Raw genomic sequence first — 14,265 nt, forward strand, 5'->3', positions numbered from 1 at the left:
GTATGGATTTTCAAGCATTGATTTTTTTTTTTTTTTTTTTTTTTGTAGTGCACTGTGTTGCATTTTTCTGGATTTTTACATGACTTATAAAACAAACAGTGCTAGCTTAAAACCTGTGATGCATGTTTTCTGTAACTCTGACCTTGATGCTACTGTGACAACACCATTATTGTACATGTGAACTGATGTGAATTTGTGTGCACTGGCCAATTCAAAATAATACAAAAACAAAACAACAGAAGAACAGTATTTCACACACACACACACATGCACGCATGCACGCACGCACGCACACACACACACACACACACACACACACACACACACACACACACAAACACACAGATGGATTACAGAGAATAAAATTGTTTTTATTTCAAAAAAGCAGAAGTATAAATGAAAAAATGAAAGCAATACATTATGACTACATAAGATTCTTCTTTTCTTTCTTTTTTAAATACATGCAGTGTACTCTTTTATGATTCCCGGAATGAAAGTTCAAAGCTATAACTGAAGAACAACATTTTCAGGTCTTGTTTTTTTTTGTTGTTGTTGTTTTGTTTTTGGTGTGTGTGTGTGTGTGTGTGTTGTGGTTTCTTTCTCCCTTTTCATTATGCTTACATGAAGAGATTGTATGCACATGTATGTGCTTTCTCTCAAAAATACTGGATTAGACCAGCAGGACTAAACACAAAACAAAGGTTTCCTACATTTTTCAAATAAAAAAAAAAGTTATATCAAACTTACCCAGAGACATTCGTAAAATATCAGTTGTAAAATGAAATTTTCAAAATTTGTTTTGAAACCTTTATAAAGTACAAACAGAAATACATGTTTGTTTGTTTGGTTTTTTTTAGTTCATTTGATTGTTTGAATTCTAATGTTTCATTTCTGTGGAATGCACTTTCCTCACCACCTGCCCCACAAAACCAGTATGTTGTGCTTTAAGACAGTTTTACAAACACACACATAAAATTATGAAAAACTGAAAACTTAATTAGCAGAATATCTAGTTGCACTGACCTGAATAAAGAAAATAACAGACAAGTTGGGTTTGACTCAGAAATTCACAAAATTCTACAGAATGAGATGCAGAGTTATTTTCTGTGTGTGTCTGTGTCTCTGTCTGTGTGTGTGCATACACACACATGTACATGTCTGAGTGTAACAGGAAGCAAGATGCTAACAATAAAAAAGACACATAGTTTAAAATCCAGGCTATAAAATATAACTATACAAATAACACTGTGGTTTCTGGACTAACATACAAGGTATATATATATAAAATAATCAATGATGATTATAATTTATATTCATAACAGTCACAGTAAAAGGCTGTTTCTTATACTTCTTCTGTATTTGTGGACCACAAGTCGACTTTTAAACGCTTTACCATTTTTACCTTGATGTTTTTGGCAGCCATGCTATTTTCAAGACAGTGCTTTCTGGGCATGCACATTTTTTTTCTTGACAGTCTGAACACTGACAAGAATCATATGATATTTAGTATGTTTGTTCAATCTTCTGCATGCTGGGGTATAAGGCAGCAGTGAATCTGCATAAACATTTAGCTGGAAGGTCAGAGAAAACACATTTCCTTCCTTATTCCACCAGGCACCAAAGCTGAGACTGAACCCTGCAAGACCCTCTGACTGAAAGTCCAACACCCTAATCATCTGGCTGCTCTGTCCGTCTGTTTCATATACCTTTTCAACTCTAACATTCTGTGCTTTTGCTCTTGATTGAAACCAGTACTAACTATAACCCCACTATAACCCCACCCTGCCCAAAAATCCAAATATTTAGGATTAAATGCATTCAGTGATATCAACTATAAATGATCATATAATGTTAGATCAGGCTTTTTAAAATTTCATACATCTGACATCCTACTAAACTTTAACACTTCAGACACAATCCACAAACTAACATCATTTTCACAAATGTTCAAAGAAGAAAATAGAAATATTTGAGACTGAATGCATTCAATGATATTAACTGATGATGGTCAAACAAGGTTATTTTAACCAGTACCAACCAAGACAAAAGCAACAGAATTAAATCAAAATATTTGGGATTAAATGCATGCAATATCTATTGATGATGATCATACAATGTCAGATCAGGCTTTTTTTCTTTCTTTTTTTTTTGATACATTGATACTTAGCACGCTCATATATTTTAAGACTTCAGACACAATCCCAGAACTGTAACATTTTTTCACACACTTTCAAACAAAACAAACAACAATTTGGATTTGTGGTAAGTCCCATACCAATCTGCCGAACAAATAAATGACTTTTAAAATTTATTGATACAGTCTACCATGAAACTCTAATATATCATTGTTGAGATAATACAGAAAAAATACAAAAATATGCAAATAAAAAGCAATTTCCCAAGAAAAGGATATCACAGTTGTTATTGTATACATTTTTTGTAAAAGCATCACAAGATAAACCATTAAAGTACATAAAAAAAAATTGTTGATATGATTGCCAACAGTTCACAAGCACCCATGCTTGAAAATCAGCACCACAAACTCATACCTGTGACCAATACACTCTTTTACATGGTATTGACAAGAGGGACGGATTAAAAATTGCTCACATTAATTCATTTCCACACACACACACACACACACACACACACACACACACTACTTCTCTCTCTTTCTCTTATACTCATTTACCAATAATATGATACCAACATTAACATAAGAATTCATTTACACACCTAAACGCACTGTCTCTTTCTTTCTTTCTTCAACTTGTTACACACACACACTAAACACACTCTCTCTTTCTTTCTTCCTTCAACTTGTTTACCAAGTATATGATGCTAAAATCAACAAACAAAATTAAAAAGAGAAGCATGCACTCTGATGCACCCAAATGTAAAAAAAAAAAAAAATCTTTTATAAATAATGTCAACAGTGAGAAGAGATATTACAACTGACCTAAATCAGGTGAACCAATGTGGAAATTGTGGTTCTATCTGCGAGATATGCCATTTGCTACTTTTTTTTGTTCAACAAACAGTTAAAAATTATTAAAAAATGAGACAGACGGTAGTTTGAATATGTTCAAACATGCAGTCTTTCATCAGTCAGTTACAAACAATTAACAATAAAGACAGACATTAGTTTGAATATGTTCAAACATGGAGCCTTTTATTTTGATATGTTTGTCATTGCATCTTATATCGTTACATATATGCATTCAGCACAGAATGATGCTTATGGCATATATTACTTTTTTTCTCTTTTTTTAATGTTCACCAATCAGTTACAAGCAGTTAAAATAGGACAGACAGTATAGTTTGGAAATGCAGCATTCTATCTTGAACTGTGTGTCATTCCATCTGAAATCATTTCATAACTGCATTTAATGAAGAATGCCTATAATAACTGCCCTAAACCAATCAAATGATAACTGGTTTGAATATGTTCAAAACATGCAGTTTTTTTTATCTTGATTGTTGTTGTTGTTCACCAGTCATTTACAAACAGTTAAGTATGAGACACACAGTATATTTTGAATATATCAAAACATGCAGCCTTTCATCTTGATAATTATATTTGTCATTCCATCTGAAAACATAACATATCTGCATTCAATGCAAAATGCCTATGATAACTGCACCAAAGAAATCATAAGAACTATGTGCATTAAAACTTCTTTTTTTTCTAATTCTTATGCAATTATACAGAGGATCTTTTTGAATGTGCGAAGCAAAAGCTAAGCATTAAAACTAAACTGTTTTCTCTAATTCTTGTAAAAAATATGTCAACAATAAAGAGGATCTCTTTGAATGTGTAAGGCAAAAGCTGTCTCTGTCTAATCCAAACATACAAAAACAGCAATGAGATGTTTATTTGAAGCACAGTATTGTGAAATTTACAAACAATACAAAGCAACATATACAACAGCAATGAGATGTTCATTTGAAATAGTCATATTCTCTTACTGATGCATAATGACTATGCTTCAATGGAATCAAGCATAGTTATGTTAACGCTAACCAATCATGATAGACTGGAGAAAAAAGTAAGCTAACAGGTCTTCCTCTACATACTGATAAGGAAGTTTCTAATACCCTGCATCTACTCCTCACTACATACACTGCCTGGTGTATCTCTGTTCCTTATGATCAATCATACACAGGCCTGAAGCCACTTCCGCCAGGGCCTTGGCTCCCACTGGCTCCAAAGTTGACAGGCGCATCATTGCCTGCAGGCCTGTACTGCTGAGGAATGGATCCTTCCCCCTGTGTTAGAGCCAGGTATCTGGAATCATCTGCTTCTTGTCCGGTCAGAGCGATGTTGCGCAGGTCGGGCATTTCCGCAAAGGGAAGCCAATCCTGCCCTGGAAATGAATCCAGATAATGTTCTGTGGGTTTTTTTCCCATCCCAAATATCATATTAATATTGATACTTGTATAGCACTTGTCTTCTGTCAGAGACCAAACTCAAAGCGCTTTTTAAAAACTCCAAGTCATTTGCATAACAGGCTGTTTACCTGGGTAGAGCCAGCTGACAGCTGCCTTTAGACACTCATTGTTTGTTTCCTGTGTCATTCAGTCACATTTCAGTTATGTGCACCCACACACGTGTTTATAGGAGTAGATTTCTCTTCAGAATTTTCCAAGGAAGAACCATTTTGTTGCCAGTTCTTTTATATGGTGGAGAGGGAGAAAATTCTGGCAAGCATGGAATTTGATCCTGTACCCTCAGATTATCTCATGTCTTAGGTGGACATGTTATCACTAGGACACCACTCCATTATATATGTGGAGTGAACTTTTTTCTTCTCTGCAACCATGAAAAAGGTAACACACAATAAACTGCCTTGTCCAGAGTACAGCACAGCCTTCTGTTACCTTTTTCTCCCATTGCCAACACTTCTGTTCAGTTCTGAATTGCAAATAAGGGGGAAAGTTAAACTGTTGCTCACTTGAGTAGATCATTATAAAAGTACTGAACTTGAACAATCCAAAGACATATCATCAATTTATTTTTGTCTGTTTTCGACATCTTCTAATCAAGGAGTTTTCATTTCTTCACACACACACACATACACACTCACACACAGAATGAATTGATACCCTGCTACCCTTCACTCCCCCGCCCCCCTCCCATTCCCTCCGACACACACGCATACATATTCAAGAGCTCTCCATCCTGTTCTTCAACATTTTCAAGGACTCACCGACAGGCAGGCCTTTCTGGCGTCTGGAATCCTCTGTGTCAAAGCATGTCTCATGCTGCTCCCAGTGCCGATCACAGGCCGCACAAAGGAAGTCTGAATAGAACTGACTGCATCCACACCCTGTCATCACAAGAAAATGAAACTTTATTTTAATAACAATGTCTTATAGTGCCAGCAGCTTGCTAAGAAAAATTATAAATTGAGTTTCAGTTTCAGTTTCAGTAACTCAAGGAGGCGTCACTGCATTCGGACAAATCCATATACGCTACACCACATCTGCCAAGCAGATGCCTGACCAATAAAATTGAATGGGGAAAAAGAGTTGAGTGTAAATCATTTATGAAAGAACTTTCCAAAAGAAACATAGTTCTGTATTATCTTTTTTCTTGAATGGAAATGATAAAAAGATATAAATAAGCAAATTCCCTCCCATCAGTCTTAACAAACACACACATGCACACATACAAGTCACACACACACACACATACCCCCCACACCCACACCCGCAACACACACACACACACACACACACACACACACACAACACTTTTTATTTTATTTCCCTTTTAGTGACAAATTTACAGGACATGCAAACATATAAGTCACACACACACACATACCCCTCAAACCCACACCCACCACACACACACACACACACACACACACATACTTTTTATTTTATTTCCCTTTTAGTGACAAATTTACAGGACAGGAGCAGGTTAGGACACTTTGGGTGGGTCTCATTAACCATTATATAATTATTCAGTACCAGGTAATTTCCAATATGCTCTTGTTCTTTATCATTTCTGAATGAATAAAGAAAACTGTTTCAAATCGTTTTTGTTTTTGTTTTGTGCACCCATACTTGACTGAGAGCAAAAATGAAAAAAAGGGTCCTGCACACACTTGAGCACACAAAATTAAATACATGACCTTTCAATTACCGTAAAGTTCGGTCTATTGAGCGCACAGGTATATAAGCCGCACCCACTAAATTCTGGAAAAAATTTAACTTTATACATACATAAGCTGCACCGGTTTATAAGCCGCACTTATTTCCGGTACCAGAACACATACTGATACTACAGAAAAGCTGTCGATACTGTAGGTTATGAAATAAACACAAGCGGGAACAACACAAAGAAAAGCAAGCAAAAATACTGCTAGTGCCACAAAAAAATAATAAATAAACACAACGAAAATAAGATCCATAATTTAGGGATAGTCACATTTATTCAACGTCATCCTGCTCACTGAATCCACTAAAATCTTCGTCTTCAGTGTGCAAGTTGAAGAGAACCAGCACACCTTCCTCCGCCATCTTGTCACTGACTTCAGCCTCGCTTTCACTTCATGAACATGAAGGTGGAGGTCGCTGCTGGTTCGTCACTTGCACTGTCGTCTGCTAGGTCGATCGCCTTCAATTTGAAGGGTGCATCATAGGCATAACGTTGCGTTTTTGGCATGATGAAGGTGTACGCTTGAGCACAGTAGAACTGAATGCTGATCTGAAGGCTTTAATGTGTGCAGATTTGATTTATAAAACGTGAACAGTTAGCACACTATCCTGAAGCTCATCCAAAAATTCATGGACAGAAATCATGATTTTGGTAATAAAACAAACTTTTTTCTTCTTTATTTTTCCTCAGACAAAAAGAAACAGATACTTCAACACACACACACACACACACACACACACACAATTACCTGGTGTTTTGCACCTTCTGGTATTAGGATCATGGAAGTCATGTGTGTGTTTACACTTGCACTTGGCTCGCCACTTGGTGACATCAAAGTTACGGCGGCGTTGAAACCAAAACTCCCCAATGTCCTCCGGGCGGTTGGGAATCCATGCGTAAGCCTTGCATGCACAGCCTGCCACTTTGCATGGCACCCTCACACTGTGGCCTGGGGAGAAGTACACAAGTGAGTGTCAAAATCAGAGATCTCAGTCCACAGCAATGATAGGCATTTAATGTCCCTGACGAAGTACTTAACTGGTTATCAAGCTCTGAGATAAAAATCTGCAGCAAGGATAAACATTCAACATCCCTTGTCCAGCCTTTATTGAGCATCTCTATCACTTTTTTTTTTAATGTACAGGGGTTTAAATATTTTTAAAGTGAAAATAAAAGATTTCAGTTCTGTTTTTCTTTATGAAGGGGCAGTTGGGGGTGGGTGGGAGATGAAACCTCGTAGCTCCAATAACAAAACGAAAAGTGTCCTCTTTTTGTAACTTCTCATCACCATAATACAAGCTATTCCTCAGATCACCAATCTGTATGAAGTGTTCTTTCATTACTGGTGTATATTGAAGTGTATAGCCTGTTGTGGGTATATCTATTTAGACTAAGAAAATATGCAGAAGAAACATTCAAATACAAAAAGTGCATGTACAAACTCACACACATGTGTACACATGCATGCATGCACACACACGCACACACACACACACACACACACACACACACACACACACACACACACCTCTGCACACATTAACACACACACACAAAGAATCATCACCATTGTATTTGTCATGTTCATCCAAGAGATGGTCACAAAAGCATCGTGACTTCTTGTTCACTCGCTGGCAGTCATGCTTGAAATCTGGGCAGCGCCATCCAACATATATCCCTAAATGCAAAAACAAAAAACTGCATTAAATTACACACATAACTAAACAAGCACACACATACAAAGTCCACACATAAGTCTCTCTCTCTCTCACACACACACACACATTTACACACACACACACACACACACATGCATAAGCCATTTTACGCATAAATACTTATATAGACACACAATCAGTCCCAACAGCTTATATCACAGACTGACATCAGTTTACAGTTGGGCCAACAGCAAAATGAGAGCTGTATTATCAGTGGTTTCTCCATTGCTGTGGGAAATCATTTACAGCTTAGTCTTTTGTGAAGGACTATGACTCTCAAACTAGGAGGCAAAATTGCACTGGCTCTTTGTGCTGCAACCTTGGGGGCTAGTTGACCTTTGGGAACCATCCCAACGCAGACTGTCCTTAAACCCTCTTGGATGAGAGAGTGGGGATGTAACTTGGGCAAGACACTCTCCACTATAATCAAATTCTAGCCCAAATAGTCAGGACAGCAGTTGCCTTCTCTGCTGTTCTGATGGTCACAGTCAGACATGACTGAATATCATACATTATACATACAGACACACAATCATATACACAGATACCAACGCCAGTCTTTGAAGTACTGCATGTTAATGGATATCACAAAAGAATAGTACTCTCTCTTTTACTGTATGAATGCATTGTGAATCAAATATCATAAGTGAAAAATTTACCTGTTTTCTGAGCTTCCACAGCTGCCTCTGTTTCATAATCAAAGAGTTTCTTCAACTTGGGAGCAAAATCATCATTCATAGCTCGTGCAAAGGCCACAACGTCATACTTTTCAGCTGGTTTCACCTCACGCATAGTATATCCTGGAAAAAAAACAGTCATCAGGAAATAATTGCTAAAACAAGAAAAGAAATAACAAATCTTTAACAAAATATGTTCAAGAATGAACATACATTATACATACAGACACACAATCATATACAGATATATGCAATATATGAATGTGAACTTAACAGCTTCAACTTTAAAGTAAATGTTTGACTTGGTATGGCATGCTGCCTTATAGTCAGCCATAACACTGTACAACATCAACATCAAACTGATCAGATCCACAGAGTACCTCTACAACAAGGCAACTAATGCTTCAGTGGCAGCATAGGGGACTAGTTTAGGATGACAGCTGAAGTGAGGCAAAGCTGTCTGCTCTCACCTACTCTGTTTAACATCTTCAATAAATTCATTACCAATGCACTGGAAGATCATATAGGAACAGTAGGCACTGGAAGCAGAACCATCACCAACTTACATTGACATCCTAGCAGGGAAAGAAGAGTTAACAAGATTGGTGAAATTCTTGGACAAGACCACTGCAGCCTACAGCATGGATATCGGTGCAGAGAAGACCAAGCTAATGACCAACAACACCAACAGCATCAGCACTGACATCAGAGTCAATGGTGAGAAACTGGAAACAGTCTACAGTTTGAAATACCTAGGAGCAATAGTAATAGACAAGGTATCAAAGCCTGAAATATTGTCCAGGACTACACAAAGAACAACACTGACAAAACTGAAGACCATTTGAAGTGACAAGAACATCACACTCAGCTAATTGATCAGATTGATGTGCTCCTTGGTTATCTCAATATTCCTGTATGCCTGTCATGGACCTTGACAACTGACAGGAGAGGAGGATACAGGCCACAGAGATGAGATGCTTCTAAAAGCTCCTCAGCATCTCCTACAGAGATCACATCACCAATAAAGAAGTGAGAAACAGTCAGGCAAACCATCAGATCCTTTGAAGATCTCCTCACCACAGTGAAGAAATGCAAACTGAAGTGGTGTGGGCACATCTCAATGATCAGCAGTTCTTGCCAATACAATCCTGCATTCACAGTGCAAGGAAGGAGAATGAGAGGCAGACAGAACAAGAGATGGGAAGACAGCATCCAGAATGGACAGGCCTGTTACTGAGGAAAGCCCTGAGAGAAATAAGCAACAGGGAGAAATGGAGAGAGCTGACTGGTTATCAGCTGTGCCCCTACAGTTGTGAGACTACTTGACAGAAGAAGTTCCACCTATGTTCTTTTATAATTGTCTGTGTGAAAAAAAAAGAAGAAAACATGTCACCAAGCTTTATAGTAAATGTTGCTGATTCCAAGAATATGCCGTTTCATAACTGATGAATTAGAGCATCACTTTCTGGAACTATCATGTCCCCAACTTTCTTGAAAGGGATAGGGTTTACTCAGCATAACTGACTCCATTGACTACACTGTTTTATTATTGTTTAATTAAACACTACCTTCAGGAACTAGCATGTCTCCAACTTTCTTGAAAGGAATGGGATTTGCTGCCGCAGCTGCCAAAGGATTTTGCCCTCTTGGAACCAACGCTTTGCTCCTCCCGGACGGACCTGGCGCTGGAACACTGTTGCCACGCCCCCTTCCTGCTGGGGCTTTTCCCTGTGTCAAAAAAACCCGAACGTTTTAAACAAACACCATGGAAATGATGTGGATTTCCACTGCATGTTGATTACGTGCAGGTAATTAAAAAAAATATATTGATCTTATGATCAGGTGCCATGAAATTCACAAGGATTTCTTTTGCATGTTAATGATATACTTGAAGTGAAACATATTCGAGAACACATTTTATAGCATAAAAAGATAGTTTGAACAACACATTAGCCATTACCCTCCATGGCTCTGAGAATGTGTGCATAAATGCACACAAAAACACATACATTCACTATTACACACAAGGATACTACTACAAATCCACATAACACAAGTACACACAGGAAACAAACAGAATGCATCCATCTGGGTTTGCAAACACACTTATTATCAAATAACATTTCTAAAGGCAGTTGGTTACTAAACAAAAGACACCCTCCTCCCTAAAAGAAAACAACAACAATCTTTTAAATCACTTATACTGAAAACACTTTTTTTGATTCAGTAATTCTTTGACAAAAATTTGAAGGGAAAACAAAATGAACAGAAAAAAAAATGATAAAAAAATGTAATAGTGGAATAGATCAGATAAAAAAAAAATATATAATAGTGGAATAGATCACTTACACAAACAAAGTAAGTCTTTAAGTGAGTAAACTTTAATATTGCTATTTTCTCTGGAAATACTTTATCTGCCAATACCAAATTTGGCTTTAAAATAGTCGCAAAAAAATCTTGACAGCCATACCAATAATAGGTTGTACATCTCCTGAATTTAGCTGTATTTCTGAATAATTAACGGTTTATTTCGTTGATGCTGATTTCGGAATCTGAAAACGCTGTTACCCCTTTGCAGCTGCCCGATTGTCTGATAAGGAAATGCCATGACCTCGTTTTTCTTGTTTGCAATTAAAAGAAGGGAATACAAATTCTGGACAGGACACATACAGTGACACTAACTACATTATTGAAGTGTTTACTGCATATGAATATTCTTATGTGGACACTGATTTAACTAGAATGAACATAAAAGAAAATATGAATCAACAGTTTCACTGAGTTTCGGCCAGCCTTGTCTAGACCGGTGTGAGCAGATCTTGACAAAATATGTTGCAAAGCTCAACGCGATGGCAATGTCTCCTTTACCGCAACATTAAAAGAATTTACTGCATAAGAATGTTTTAAAGTGGATACTGATTTAACTAAAATGAACAGAAAAGAGAAATTGAATGGACGGTGTTGTAGTTTCTCAGTGAGTGAAAAAACAGGCTTGTCAAACATAGATCTCTGCAGATCTATAGAAACGGAAATATATTGCAGTGTATTTGAAATTCTTAAATGCCCGAGATATATCAAAAACAACTTGATTTAAACGGCATCATCACTTAGATCACCTTGGTTGATTTATTCCACGAAAAGAACATGCTCACATAATAATTTTGAACGTCATAAACGAATCTGTGTTAGTGCAGTGGACAAAACAACTCATTTTCAACCCGAACATTCATGGTTCGAATCTGCTTTGAAGCCTTTTTTTTTTCTTTTTTCTTTTTTCTTAAACACGAAGCTGCCCAGTATATATAATTATGATAATGAAAAGAGAACACATTTTAACAAACGTTTTCATATATTTTCTGTAAGATATAACATCATTATCATTTCTTAAAGTGTGTATCACAAATGAGTCTTGAAGGCCTTGCCTTTCTTGTTTTTAATAATGCAATAGATCACCTACACTAAAAAGAGCTGATATTTTCAGTCAGCAGTTCCATTTTTTTACGAAAAGGATATAATGATCAACATGTTCCTATTATAATGCCTGTCACATTTTCCCTACTTGTTTTCCTTACAAAATACTGGTTTCCATTCATGTTCAACATCAAAAGTGGACAAGTTGCTGCATGTCTTTGTACTATTTGTTCAACTTCAAAATGGTGAAAATGGTGCCTTTGAAATACATGTATGTTTGGTATACATTTTTCAATCCAGTATTTGTACATTTAATTTTTTGCTGACACTAAGATAAAATCAAAAACACCATGTGTTTTTATGGTTTCATCAACATCAGACAACATATTATATTTTGAAATCATTATATTACGTGAGTTTGGATAACTTTTTTTCATGAAGTAAATCTTCCAATAATTACCCAAATCTTCTGGCATGTTTAAAATTCCACGAAAAACGGTCAAAAGAATCTCTTGCATTATTACACAACATGCACATGGCGGCAGATACAATATCTATTGCATTTAAAATTACATTTGTGGAACGAATTGTATGTATATTTTTTTCTGCAGCCACATTAGTTTTATCTCTCTGGTTTTGTGTATTTCAAAAAGAGCAAAATTTGTTTACAAAATGACTGGCAAAATATCTCAGTAGTTAAAATGTTAGGCTTCCAGTCTGATGGTCCTGAGTTTGAATCCTGATCATGATGTCTGGTTGATTAAGGGGGGATGCTTTTGGGTCTCCAATGGTCAAAGCATGCGCAGATCTGCTAGTGCCACAACCACCTTCATATGTGTACATATGCAGATCAGTATGCATGTTCAAGATCCCGTAATCCATGTGAGCTTTCAGTGGGTTATAAAAACACAAATATACCACATATGGTTGCTCACATCACAGAACAGAAATAACCATACAATATATAGTATCTGAGTACAAAAGGAAGTCCCAGCCCATGAATGCAGAAGATTAAGAGAGTGAAAGAAGACAGCAGAAAAGAAAAAAAAACTTTAAAAATAAGTGGTTTTACTTTAAGAGAAATACATATATTTCAGCAAACAAAAACATACATAGAAATTTTTGAAAAACAAAACAAAAACATTGAAACACACACACACACACACACACACACACACACACACACACTTTATGATCATATAAATTCTTGACATATTTTACATTTCTTTACCTTTCCACCCCTGTCAGGCTGTTTACTCATTTTTGGATTTTGCAAGTATCTGTGAAAAAATAAAGTCATGTTACATAAAAGGCTATCAAAATACAAACATTTGTTCAGAAAATACTAATGAAATAAGGCCACAGACTCATAGAAAATTCTCTTGATCCAATTAACATGAAAAATCATGATAATGTATCCATTCTATCTTTCCTATTTCTTAAAAATAAATAAATAAATAAAAATAAAGAGGGGTGCGGATGGTGTGTGGTGGGAGGTTGCTTTGTGTCCCCCATGATATTCTTGACATACTAGTTTTTTTCCAAACATCAGTCTGTCCATCATCCAAAATGAAGTTCTGAAATTGCCTTTCCTAGCACAGGTCTGATATTGCCTTTATGTGTACATTACAGTGAGCGAGTTTATAATTGTTATAAATCATCCATCTGACCACATCACCCCCCCACCCCTCCCCAATTTTCAATTCTGTGTGGTGCCTTGGAGAGAACAGAGAAGAAGCTATATGTACTGTGCACAACGCTCTGCTCTGAGTTTCTGTCAATTCACATTAATTTTTAACAAAAGTCCTAGTCATCATCATTATCACTATCAATGTATCACTATTGAATAATATCATTATCAAAACCAGAAAAAAGGGGGGGACTAAATAATATCGGCTACTTTTATCCATAGCATATCAAAAATCGTCAAGTCCTTGACGAGCTAACTATTCTTCTTGCATTACAACTTCAACTGGATAAATGATACGCACAACAGGATATTCGGTGGAATGTTCACCTTTCCGCCATTTGTAAACACTTTTGTTGTCAAGATTCTTCCTTGACGAGAAAAGTCAAAAACACAAAAAATCTTTTAAGCAAAAGCCTTTCACACATACATAATTGAAATATACTATATACCTATATTGAAAAGGATTATTAAAGAAAAGAAAAGAAACTTGTCTCAAAGAAAAGGGACAACCAAAGACGACTTTTTATACAAATCAACCAAAGACTTACCGCGATCATATTATATATATAATTATGTGTGTGTGTGTGTGTGTGTGCGCGC

At 36.4% G+C, this 14,265-nt stretch overlaps 1 protein-coding gene across 1 annotated transcript; it reads right to left on the reverse strand.

Moving 5' to 3' along the window:
• Positions 1 to 350: 350 nt before the first annotated feature.
• Positions 351 to 14,042, reverse strand: LOC143297003 (protein FAM221B-like). The gene is made up of 8 exons (XM_076609118.1): positions 13,967 to 14,042; positions 13,207 to 13,255; positions 10,133 to 10,292; positions 8,547 to 8,687; positions 7,737 to 7,847; positions 6,918 to 7,118; positions 5,211 to 5,330; positions 351 to 4,367 (listed from the first exon to the last, which is right to left on the reverse strand). The coding sequence occupies exons 2-8, from the start codon at positions 13,234 to 13,236 to the stop codon at positions 4,153 to 4,155; spliced, it is 978 nt and encodes a 325-aa protein (XP_076465233.1). The 5' UTR covers positions 13,237 to 13,255; positions 13,967 to 14,042; the 3' UTR covers positions 351 to 4,152.
• Positions 14,043 to 14,265: the final 223 nt, after the last annotated feature.

Source organism: Babylonia areolata, chromosome 22 (assembly GCF_041734735.1).
Source record: "Babylonia areolata isolate BAREFJ2019XMU chromosome 22, ASM4173473v1, whole genome shotgun sequence".
Lineage (NCBI taxonomy): Eukaryota > Metazoa > Mollusca > Gastropoda > Neogastropoda > Buccinidae > Babylonia > Babylonia areolata.